The sequence below is a fragment of the Maniola hyperantus genome, chromosome 16, assembly GCF_902806685.2.
Source record: "Maniola hyperantus chromosome 16, iAphHyp1.2, whole genome shotgun sequence".
NCBI lineage: Eukaryota > Metazoa > Arthropoda > Insecta > Lepidoptera > Nymphalidae > Maniola > Maniola hyperantus.
Window position 1 is genome coordinate 2,320,220 of NC_048551.1, and position 13,329 is coordinate 2,333,548.

The window sequence follows — 13,329 nt, forward strand, 5'->3', positions numbered from 1 at the left end:
TTTCTTGTTTGGCAATTTGTTAGTTTGTTCGATATAAATTTTGCAATCGGATTTCAATCAAAACTAAACCTCGTTTCAGGAAATTTTGAATAGTTTTGGTCGATTGTATTGAAAACAATAGGTAAGTAGATAAAAAGGCTTAAGTATGTAATTGAAAAAATCATAATATACGATAGGCTTATGTCGTGAGAAGGGAAAAAAATTGCATCACCAAGCTGCAGTGTATATGAATAACATATAATTTACTTACAAAACATCACATTATGTCCGTCTGTAATTGTGTTGCCTACTATTGTGGTAACTACGAAATTACATGTAAAGATAAGTAATTACCAAACCAAATGGAATAATATGAAACTATGTTAATTATGTACAATTGCGCATATTATACACAATCTATAGGCATTTTTAGGGTTCCGTACCTCAAAATGAAAAACGAAACCCATTAAGTATAGGATCACTTTGTTTTCTGTCTGTCTGTCAAGAAACCTATCGGGTACTTCCCGTTGACCTAGAATCCTGAAATTTGGCAGGTAAGGGGAAAAATCCGAGAAACCTGAATTTTTGGTTAAATCACAAAAAAAAAGTATTTTCAACTTTCAAAGTAAGATTAATGTACCAAGTGGGGTTTCATACGAAAGAGCAATCAGATTTTAATGCATTATAGTTTTTGATTTATCGTGCAAAATGTAGATAAAATACGACTGTAGTACGGAACCCTGTGTGCGCGAATCTGACTCACACTTGACCACTTTGATTTTAAATAATATACCTACTACCTACCTATACACATGCGCTTGTCTGCAATCACACCAAGCTTCTTTTGAAGATCCCAATATTGTAGCTACCGGAAGGGTAGCCAAAAGATTTCGATATTATACAGTACGCCGCCGAAAGTAATGTACATCGACCTTTAGCAAATTGGTAGAGCGTTGTCTCTGTCATTGAGACCGACAAAACGCCATATAGGTATGACGTATGAGTGACAGAGACAACGCTCTACAAAACCGGAATGTCATTCTAAAGGCCGATGTACATTAGTTTCTGCCGCGTACTGTACTTTCTAATATATCACTGGACAGTGGACATTCCATGCCTAACAGAGTCTATTAGAAACGAGGAAGCGAATCGCTTCGTAGTAGTCCGAGGATATTCGTAGGTATACTCTCTAAGAAAGGATTTTCAAAAATTCCATACTTACTCTAAAACTTCTACTACTAGGTAACTTTGAACGGAAATTAATTTCCTATATTTTCTTACGCGAGTCGACATAAATTGATGTAATTTCCAACAAGGCTTATGTAGGTTGTGTTATATAACTGTGTTGTACCTACCGCCCGCTGCCGGGGATTACTGCAACGTCAGATTATGTACACAGACGGTACTTATCTGATTTATATCATTCTAAAAGACGTCCTCTGTTACGCAGCGAACTTCTACCTACCTAAATAAATATCTTTGAAGTTGGACCTTAGGAATTAAACTCAAACTCAAACAACTCAAATTATTTATTCAGAATGGGTAAAATTTTACGCTTACTGATGGTCAAAAGTGTTAATTTGTAAGATGAATAGTGGTGAACTAAAATGGTGGACTAATTTGTGAGTAGCTCACGTCAAACTGATTATTTTGACTAATTTCTTCAACTGGACACTTTCAAGTAAAGATTTTATATAAGCCTGTGAAGATGACACTGCTAGGGGCTCAATTTGAATGACATAAGCCTACTTTGTCGAATTAGTTTACAAATTGCGAAAAACCAAATTAAATTTGATTAAGCGTTAATGTGCGTTTTCAGTAATTAAATATCACTTGCTTTAACGGTGAAGGAAAACATCGTGAGGAAACCATGCCTGAGAGTTCTCCATAACGTTCTCAAAGGTGTGTGAAGTCTACCAATCCGCACATGGCCAGCGTGGTAGACTATGGCCAAAACCCTTCTCACTCTGAGGGGAGACCCGTGCTCTGTAGTGAGCTGGCAATGGGTTGGTCATGATGATGATGAGGTACTTAATTCTTGTTTTCTAAAATAACAACTTCCTTGGCGGAAAACTTAACACTTTATATATACATCATTATGTTTTGAATTATTAAACTGTAAGATTAGGGATAATTCACATTTATCATTCGCATTTTGTTTTACATATACCTATCAATTCAATTTTCTTCTATTTTCTTTTAAACTAATTTAAATTATAAAAAATCACGAGTCCCCCAAAAGTGACCTGCATACCTACTCAAAATTCAGGTTACACGTCTTCAGAAATTCATATCTCTACATAGTATGAAAAAAAGTCGCTTCCCGCTGTCTGTATGTATGAACGCGTAGATCTTTTAAACTACGCAACGGATTTTAATGCGGTTTTCACCAATACATAGAGTAATTCAAGAGGAAGGTTTATAGCTATAGTTTAATATTGGTTTGTGTTAATTTGTTGAAATATGACGATATTTGAACAAAATGTCGGAAGAAATCAAGCTTCCATCGAAAATTAACAAATATCACGCGCAAAAAACGAAACGGAGGGCGGCTTATAATATTAGTATGGAAGTGACACTAAATTAAGTATCTACATTGCCACCCATGCGAAGCCGGGGCGGGTCGCTAGTGTGTACTAAATTTCAACTTAATTGGTCCAATGAATTCGGAGCAAATTGTTTGTAACAGACGGACAGATGACAGACACGAGTGATCCTATAAGGGTTCCGTTTTAATTTAGATGCACGGAACCCTAAAAATAATCTTAATCAGTTAATACTAGGTATGTTATGTTAGTTATATCCTGTGCAAACTATTTCCCATGAATAGGCCGAAAACTCGTTCCCTAGACTTAGTGTCCACTTACGAACTGAAGTTTCTAATTGACAGCTAAGCTTTCACAGACTTTCCTATTTCATATAATTATATATTATGTTGACCGCAAAAGCATACTCTTAGTAGTAAACTAGTCTTGTTTTCTTTAGATATAGATTTTTCTGTTTCTTTTTATCGAAAAACTTTATTTATATATAGCCTTCGATGTCCATCTGTCCGTCCATCCGTCCGTCTGTCTGTCAGTGGGCTGTATCTCAGTAACAAACTTTAGAAAAAAATGTAAATTCGTTATTTTTTAATTTTTATGACAGCCATTTTGAAATTTTTATCATTTGTTGCGGCAAAGGCATACCTATTCTGTTGAAATTTTAACTCTCTACCGGTTACGGTTCACGAGTTGCAGCCCGCTGACATACAGACGGACGGACGGATGGATGGACAGACAGTGGGGGCTTAATAACAGGGTTTGCATCCTTCGGGTACGGAACCCTAAAAATACTGGTGGAATCATCATCATCATCAACTAATAGACGTCCACTGTTGGACATAGATCACTTGTAGGGACTTCAGCCAGGGAAACCAGCGGCTCCCTGCGACACGTCTGGGACGACGACGAGATGAGTCCAACACTACTTTACCCAACTGTTTTGGTACATCTATAGGTACCGAATCTTGTCGAACAAAATCTGACAAGTGTGTATAGTCCCTTCTTCGGCAGTTATGTTAGTTTTATATTGCGGTTACGCTTCCACCCATCATAGTAACTATTAGATAATTGTTGTCATCACATCAACTGTGGGATGAAGTATTGTCTACACAAAAACTTTTGTTAGGTAAATGTTTGTTCGTAACTATGTTTCTCTACGTCAGTGTTTCCCAAACATTGTTCTGCCATGGCCCGGTAATTTTCACATTGCCCCTTCGTGACCCACTTAACTCTTCCCAAGCTGGTTCCATTAGGTACCCCTATTATTATTATTATTAGGTCGATTTTTTTTCAGGATTTTTTATTTATTTTTCTCTTCGTAAGAACCATCCCCGTACCGTACTTCAAGGATTATTATGAAAAAAAAGTTAGCGAAATCGGTTAAGCTGTTCAGCTGTGTGAGATTTGCGATCAGCAACACATTCAGCGATTCATTTTTATAGAAAGAGATAATATTATCGATATTTGGTAATATTTTTAAAACAATGCGGGAATGTTGCGACCCGGGATTTTATTTTGATGGCCCGGTACTGGGTCGCGACCCGGCAAATGGGAAACGCTGCTCTACGTGATCAAATCAGAAATGAGGAAATCCGTAGGAGAACTAGAGTAACCGACATAGCTCAACGGGTTGCGAAGCTGAAGTGGCAATGGGCAGGGCACATAGTTTGTAAAACCGATAGACGTTGGGTCTCAAGGTGCTGGAATGGCGACCTCGCACCGGAAGACGCATTGTTGGAAGACCCCCCACTAGGTGGACGGACGACATCACATGAGTCACAGGGAGCCGCTGGATTCAGGCGGCGCAAGACCGTGGCGTGTGGAAGTCCTTACAAGAGACCTATGTTCAGCAGTAGACGTCTATCGGTTAATGATGACGATGAACTATGGTAGATCTACATAGTAGGCGACCATATTGCCATCTCAACCTATCGCAGACTTTAGGTACGTTTCTTTCTAGTCGTCTCGGAATGAATCCCATCGGACTATGGGAGTGAGGGAACTATGTGCACAAGTGCACTCTCTGTTCAGGGAAGTGAACTTTGTTTTCACACAATTCATCATGATCAACCTATTACCGGCTCACTACAGAGCACGGGTCTCCTCTCAGACTGAGAAGGGTTTTGGCCATAGTCTACCACGCGGGCCACTTGCGAATTCATTGGCAGGCTTCACACACCTTTGAGAACATTATGGAGAATTCTCAGGCATGCAGGTTTCCTCACGATGTTTTCCTTCACGCAAGTGATGTTTAATTACTTAAAACACACATAAGCCTGAAATGTTAGAGATGCGTGCCCGGGATCGAACCACCGCCCTTTGATTAGGAGGCGGACGTTTTAACCACTAAGCTATCACGACTCAGTGTGAAATGATGAGTGTATGAACTGTGATGTGACTGTAAGTGATTGATGAAATAGTAGTAACTTTCCGCGCCCGTAAACAAATAGTTTTGATATCGTTATCGGAAGGAAGCGGCCTTCCTCTGCCGTTGTTCTTTGTATTCATCATGGCGGATGATAACGTTGTCAATGTACACGCGGGGATGTTTTCTGTCGTCCAAATCCTAAAAAAAACCGGCCAAGTGCGAGTCAGGCTCGCGCAATGAGGGCTCCGTACTACAGTCGTATTTTTTCGACATTTTGCACGATAATTCAAACACTATGATGCATAAAAATAAATAAAAATCTGTTTTAGAATGTACAGGTGAAGACCTTTCATATGATACCCCATTTCATATAGTCACTCATTTCGAAAGTTGAAAATACTAATTATTAGTTCGTGACCACAATTTAATTTTTTTTGTGTGATCTAACCCTAAATTCACGGTTTTCAGATTTTTTCCAAAATGTCAGCTATAAGATCTACCTACCTGCCGCCAAATTTCATGATTCTAGGTCAACGGGAAGTACCCTGTAGGTTTCTTGACAGAGAGACAGACAACAAAGTGATCCTATAAGGGTTCCGTTTTTCCTTTTGAGGTACGGAACCCTAAAAATCGGTCAAGTACCAGTTGGACTCGCACACGAAGGGTTCCCTACCATTGCACAAGAAATAAAACCTCTTATTTTATTTTTAATTTTCATGGCGGCCATTTTGATATTTTTACTGAGTATTTTAAGTTATGGCGGCCACAGAAATATATATTCTGGTAAAATTTCTACTCTGCCTATTAGGTTCACGAGATACCCCTCAGACACAAATATTATAACCAAACTCAAAGAAATATCGTACACACATTCCAGAAATTATAATATACTATATCTACACATTTTTACAGATTTCTGTAAAAATGTGTTGTTCAAAATTACATGGGCTCAATGATGAACATGCAAATCTATAAGCCTGTGTGTAACTTAGAAACCACTAACTATACCTACATTTCTCCAGAAATCTGGTAAACCGGCGTTTCTGAAGGGAGAAGGATCTGGCGTTGTACCATCATCATCAACTCCCATCGGCGGTGTTCCCACTAGATTATAAAATGGGGTTATACAAGTCAAGCAGCGGGCCAACAAATTCCTGAAAGACCGGCAACGCATTACGCATCGGCAGTTCCTCTGGTGCTGCAAATGTTCATGGGCGGCCGCCTGATCTTTTACTCGCTATCTCTATTAAAAAAAACACAGACACAGCTATTTGTTTCTAGAACCTATCTTCAAAGTTTGATTGGTTAATATTCAAATGAGAACCAAACAAAAAAGCCCCCTAGGGAGTTTGCGTTGCAAACATGGGCGAGGGTGTGTAATTTAGTGTTTTTTTGCGAAATACTTCTTAAGCACGACACGGCATTGTTATGCCCTACAAAACTGGCAATTTTGCACGTTTTGCACATGAAGCCCAAAATTTCACAATAATAATTATTCGTAAACACAAAACATACGACCGGTAAGCAGGTAACCATGTTGTAAGAAATACTTCTTTTATTAGGGTTCCGTACCTCAAAAGGAAAAACGGAACCCTTATAGGATCACTTTGTTGTCTGTCTGTCTGTCTGTCTGTCTGTCTGTCTGTCTGTCTGTCCGTCTGTCTGTCAAGAAACCTACAGGGTACTTCCCGTTGACCTAGAATCATGAAATTTGGCAGGTAGGTAGATCTTATAGCTGACATTTGGGGAAAAATCTGAAAACCGTGAATTTAGGGTTAGATCACACAAAAAAATTAAATTGTGGTCATGTTAGTATTTTCAACTTTCGAAGTGAGTGACTATATTAAGTGGGGTATAATATGAAAGGTCTTTACCTGTACATTCTAAAACAGATTTTTATTTATTTTTATGCATCATAGTTTAGGAATTATCGTGCAAAATGTCGAAAAAATACGATTGTAGTACGGAACCCTCATTGCGCGAGCCTGACTCGCACTTGGCCGGTTTTTATTTTTAGCAATAATTGCAAATAAAATAGTTTATACATTTAAGCAAAAAATGTGTGCCACTAATAAAATATATTAGGCATCGATGTACCTACCTATGTACTTACCTACTCAGGCAATAATTTTATTATCTAATAATTGCCTCAGTAGTAACAGTAAGTAATAAAATAATCTAAGTAACCCCAGAATAACTAGAAATAAAATAGTACAAAAGTATGTTATTTCATATAGGTCAATGGTTATCTCTATAGTTATAATATAAAATAAAGTCGCTTCCCGCGTCTGTATGTATGTATGAACGCGTAGATCTTTTAAACTACGCAACGGATTTTAATGCGGTTTTCACCAATAGATAGAGCGACTCAAGAGAAAGGTTTATAGGTGTATAGCTTTGGTTTAATTCTCAAAAAATTAGAGATCCCTAGAGAAATTGAAGTCATGTGAACTAGGTCGGGAAAAAATCCTCTCATTTGAGAGTTTCCGAGGTAATGACGCCTCAATGACACCACATTAGTATCTACGTTGCACCCATGCGAAGCTATTAAAACTATTTTTAAAAACCAGTCAGAGTCTAGAGACTCGTTATTGGCGTCAGTATACTGACTGACTGACTGATCTATCAACGCACAGATCAAAATACTAGACGGATCAGGCTGAAATTTGGCATGCAGATAGCTATTATGACGTAGACATCCTTAGCGTATGTCTACGTCATAAGAAAGGATTTTTGAAAATTCAACCCTAAAGGGGGTAAAATAGGAGTTTGAAATTTGTATAGTCCACGCGGGTGAAGTCGCAGGCTACTTACAAATAAAAACAATTACGACTGTAAAATTCATTTCACTCATTTATGTGAGAAGATACAGAATCCAAGTGTCCTGTTAAGACTTTAAAACAGTCATTTGTATTTCTTATCTTTATTAATGTATGCAGACTCATTATCAACCGTTTAGCAACAATGCCTTGACTAACATGATCATTATTATCGTTGACTTCCATAAAATATGCTAATACATCCATAAACAAAAATTATATGTATGGAATAAGAGAAGTTACCTCATTATCATCATCATCAACCGATAGACGTCCACAGCTGGACATAGGTCTCTTGTAAGGACTTTCACACGCTACGGTCTTGCGCCGCCTGAATCCAGCGGCTCTCTGCGACTCGTCTGATGTCGTCCGTCCACCTAGTGGGGGGTCTTCCAACACTGCGTCTTCCGGTGCGAGGTCGTCATTGCAGCACCTTGGGACCCCAACGTCTATCGGTTTTACGAACTATGTGCCCTGCCCATTGCCACTTCAGCTTCGCAACCCGTTGAGCTATGTCGGTTACTCTAGTTCTCCTACGGATCTCCTCATTTCTGATTTGATCACGTAGAGAAACTCCAAGCATAGCTCTCTCCATCGCCCGCTGAGTGATTCTGAGCTTTCTTATGGGGCCCATAGTTAGCGACCATGTCTCGGATCCATATTATGTCATCACTGGCAACACGTACTATTCGAAGACTAATCATGAGTCTTATGAAATTATTTTCATTTCCAGAGATAAAATATGCAGTCACGTGGAGATCCCCATACTAACAAAATGCTGCTTCTGCATTCCCCTGAGGAAGGGCCTCATCGCCTTCGCTTATATCAATTTAGTAAGTAAACGCAATTTATGTTATTTATGAAGTAAATGTAAAAAAACCGGCCAAGTGCGAATCAGACTCGCGCACTGAGGGTTCCGTAGTACAATAGTATTTTAACAACATTTTGCACGATAAATCAAAAACTACTTACTAGATCTTGTTCAAACCAATTTTCGGTGGAAGTTTGGATGGTAATGAACATCATATATTTTTTTTTAGTTTTATCATTCTCTTATTTTAGAAGTTACAGGGGGGGGGACACATTTTAAATGATATTAGAAACCTCAATATCATTTTTGAAGACCTATCCATAGATACCCACACACGTATGGTTTTGATGAAAAAAAATTTTTGAGTTTCAGTTCTAAGTATGCGGAACCCCAAAATTTATTGTTGTGTAAATTGTATTTTTGTGTAAAAATCTTAATGCGGTTCACAGAATACATTTACTTACCAAGTTTCAACAGTATAGCTCTTATAGTTTCGGAAAAAAGTGGCTGTGACCTACGGACGGACAGACGGACAGACAGACATGACGAATCTATAAGGGTTCCGTTTTTTGCCATTCAGCTACGGAACCCTAAAAAGCATTGACCTCGAGTTTGCAGACTATACATTGCAGGTTTGAAAAATACTAAATCACTAAAACTACAAAAGGCAAAATAAATGGTTATTGGTTTTGGAGTGTGTTTAGGTAATATAATCATATCGTTAAATTTTTGCTAGCGTTCTAATTTACCACCCTACCAGCAAAGCCGACCAAGCGATTTAGCGTTCCGGTACGATGCCGTGTAGAAACCAAAGGTGTATGGGTTTATTAAAAACTGCCATACCCTTCCAGTTTAGCCCGCTTTCATCTTAGACTGCATCATCACTTACCAGCAGATGAGGCAAATGGCTATTGGATTGTGTAACAATAATGCTAAGTTTTATACGAATCTGTAATGGATTAATTTCGATTCCAGGTGCTAACAATAGTGGTGACGACGTTGCTATCGATGTATATCTCCTACATCAGGAACACGGGGAAACCACTCGAGGATGGTTCAGAGTACCCTCGACTCATCGCAGACACCACCGCCCTAGTGCTGGAGGTCGCCATGTCCGTCGTCTTCATAGTGGCTTTGCACAAGGTAAATCATCATCATCATCATGATCAACCTATCGCCGGTTTACTACAGAGCACGGGTCTACTCTCAGAGTGAGAACGGTTTTGGCCATAGTCTACCACGCTGGCCATGTGCGGATTGGATTGGCACACACCTTTGAGAACATTATGGAGAACTTTCAGGCATGCAGGTTTCCTCACGATGTTTTCCTTCAATTAAAGCAAATGATATTTTAATTACTTATAAACGCACATAACTCCGAAAAGTTAGAGGTGCGTGCCCGGGATCGAACCCCCGACCTCCGATTGGCGTTGGATTTGACGTCCTAACCACTAGGCTGTTTCTGACTCGTTTGATGTCCAATAAACCAAAAGCTTAATTTGCTATTATCCTCTGAAACAGGTCGAATCTGTATGGTGCAACATGCAGCATGCGAAATGCACCGCCCGCCCTCCCACTCCTAAACATGCAGTAAAAAGCAGGCACCAACACCACGCAGCACCACACAAATCCCAAACCACACACGACGCACGTTTCGCCCCGACACCGAAGCATCCTCAGGAGATGTAGGCCTTACAATGCATTATGCACAATTCTACAACAAAATATTATGTTGTTCAACACAGACAGAAATGATTGATTTAGGTAAAACGTGTTGACCTGGAAGAGGAAAAGCCTATACGCAAACTAGATCAGCCAAGCGGCCTTGTCGGTCCATTGGCCACTAAATATAATGAATGGATACACTAAGAAAAGAAGCATTGCTTTTTTGTCATAAAAATAAAACCAACATAGTTAAAATGTTAATCGGAATACAGTTTGTCGATCCAATTTGTTGATCCAACTTCTTTTTATCGTCAAAGTACCTATATATTTTTTATAGAAGGTATGATATATCTATCGAGCGGGACGTCTTTTATACTAGACTAGCTGACCCAGCCTGGCTTCGCTCGAGTCAATTTTTTTTGTTTTATTTTAATTTAATTGGAATTTAAAGTCTTGAGGTTTTGTAACTACTGCGCTCGAACAGAAATTTTGAACTTTATATAAAATTTTAGTCATGTTCCATAATGCCTAGGTAGTAGGTAAACAAAAACGTTCTACAGAAAGAGAAAAAAAAAAATAACTGAGCCGAAAATTTTCCCTAGCCACCCCGTATAAAAAGCGACGCCGACGCCATTGATCTCGTGGTAAATTTAAAATTTGTGCACAAAGCGTAACAATTTTTCTGGTATAGTGCTGTTATGGAGATCCTATTAAACACTAATTTATTTTGCTTAACTTACTGCACGATTGCTCTGTCTAGACTGTTTCATAGAACCTCTGTATGTAATAGGTATCATATACTTATTCTGTGCCAGTATAATAAATGCCAGCTCTTGACACATTCTATAAATGCCATTATCCTAATTCCAGAAACATGTATTGCTGATGAAGATCTACCTCTACTTCGAGATCGTGTTCTCAACCATCGGGTTCGTGTACAGTCTTGCGTTCCTTACCAAGGAGACGGCTAGCGAACTGTTCCTGATACTTTTCCAACTGAGTAAGTTCTATGTAAGATTTAATTAACAAATAGTTCTAATGAAGATCTACCTGTACTTCGAGATCGTGTTCTCAACCATCGGGTTCGTGTACAGTCTTGCGTTCCTTACCAAGGAGACGGCTAGCGAACTGTTCCTGATACTTTTCCAACTGAGTAAGTTCTTTGTAAGAAACTAACAAGTAATTCTAATGAAGATCTACCTCTGAATTATTGCTTTATTTTTCAAGCATGATTGCTATCAAGCGCAATAGGCTTGCAAACAAAACTATACACAATAAGAAACCAGCCAAGAGCGAGTCAGGCTCGCGCACCGAGGGTTCTGTACTACAGTCGTATTGTTTCGACATTGTGCACGATAAATCAATTAATTTTTATTTTTATGCATTAATTAATTAATTAATGCATAAAAATAAACAAAAATCTGTTTTAGAAAGTACAGAAAGCTTTTTCTGTACTTTCTAAAACAGATTTTTGTTTATTTTCCTTTCATATGACACCACATTTGAAATATATTAATCTTCATTTAAAAGTTTAAAATACTAATTATTTGTTCCTGAACACAAATTTTAAATTGTTTGTGTGATGTACAAATTCACGGTTTTCAGATTTTTCCCCTTACGTGTGGTATAAGACTTACCTACCTACCAAATTTTATGATTCTAGGTCAACGGGAAGTACCCTATAGGTTTCTTGACAGACAGAGAGACAGACAAGAAAGTGATCCTATAAAGGTTCCGTTTTTCCTTTTGAGGTACGGAACCCTAAAAACAGCGTTTAGTTCCATCTGTTTATTTTCTTTATTTCCAGTGGTACAAATCTACCTGGTGATCCTAATCTGGAGCTCGATAGTGAAGATGGAGAGAGACGGAACTGTCAAGTACATACGCGAGCAGGACGCCGCATAGTATACAAATATTTAAATTATAGATTTAAGTTAATAGAACTAGATACTAGGGATTCACGAACGTTGATCTACTCGCTTTTATCATTGTACCTACCTATCATTTAAAAGAATAATGTAAAGACGCTCCTTGCCTAATACGTGGTTTACAATTGTCATCCCAAAAAAGGAAAAAGGAGAAAGGTTTGCGCAAGCAAATACCTAAACGTTTGTAAAACTCTAGCCATCACCGTGAAATGTTTTAAAAATGTGATAAGCGAAAAGAAGTTTCCCTAGTGCGCTCTCCATACAAACGTAGTTTGGTTCTCATTTGAATGTTAACCAACCAAAGAAATTAATATCACATTTTTACAGAAATCTTGTGAACCGATTTCTGTAAAAATGTGTAATTCCAAAGTTACAATGATTACAAATCTTTGAGCCCGTATAACTTTGACAGTAGGTTCACATTTTTTCAGAAATCTGGTGAACCGATTTCTGTAAAAATGTGTAATTCCAAAGTTACAATAATTACAAATTTTTGAGACCGTATGACTTTGATATTACACATTTTTACAGAAATCTGGTGAACCGATTTCTGTAAAAATAATAATATAATATGATTGAGCTCCCACGGGCTGACAGATCATCAATATTAATAAACTTTCCGATTTTAATATAATACATATAATAATAGGTTATTCTACTGTTAGCGTAGTTAAATTAGTTACCGTAAATAGTAATTACATTCATTTCTCTATTTATATTAATTACTACGCGCTAAATACATTTCCATGCGCCTTATTGACACTTGACAGCTATCAAATATGTTTACTTTTATAATATAGGCTAACTCAAGGGCTAACTTGTGTCTCTGAATACGGTATTCGTAATAATTAATCAAACGTCAAAACGCGCGCTTAGTATGCGAGATTCTATAAAATACCGATATGTGTCGTCACAATCATTTGGCGTACTTTTTTATTTTAGTCGATAATATAAAATTGTTATCAAACATAAAACTAATAAAGGACGTAGATCTTACGTATTTTGGAAGACCCACTATTTAATAATCACTGAGAAATAGTTTTTTTTACATAGTCAAATACCGTACTGTGCCAAGAATCCACCAGTTCGGATAGTACTGAAAAACTGAAACACCGGCAAGAACCTCAAGTCTCATTAAAAAGAAAAATCTGACAAGACGTCATAAAATACCTACAGTAGCCGGCAGAAAATATTGTTCATCGAAAGGGATTTCAGC

The 13,329-nt window shown here is 38.0% G+C and overlaps 1 protein-coding gene across 5 annotated transcripts in view; it reads left to right on the plus strand.

Moving 5' to 3' along the window:
* Nucleotides 1-12,886, plus strand: part of LOC117989409 (uncharacterized) — a 31,824-nt gene extending 18,938 nt beyond the window's left edge. For 4 of the 5 annotated variants that reach the window (XR_011237705.1, XR_011237707.1, XR_011237704.1 and 1 more), the window contains 2 exons: nucleotides 8,443-8,542; nucleotides 9,496-9,523. Coding sequence is in view for 1 of the 5 variants with exons in the window: in XM_034976766.2 (XP_034832657.1) it covers nucleotides 8,443-8,542; nucleotides 9,496-9,663; nucleotides 11,056-11,185; nucleotides 11,993-12,090 (496 nt within the window). In the remaining 4 variants the exon portion in view is untranslated. Of the gene's footprint in view, nucleotides 1-8,442; nucleotides 8,543-9,495; nucleotides 9,664-11,055; nucleotides 11,186-11,992 lie in introns of those variants that run through there. The other variant, XM_034976766.2, reaches the window with a different exon arrangement.
* Nucleotides 12,887-13,329: the final 443 nt, after the last annotated feature.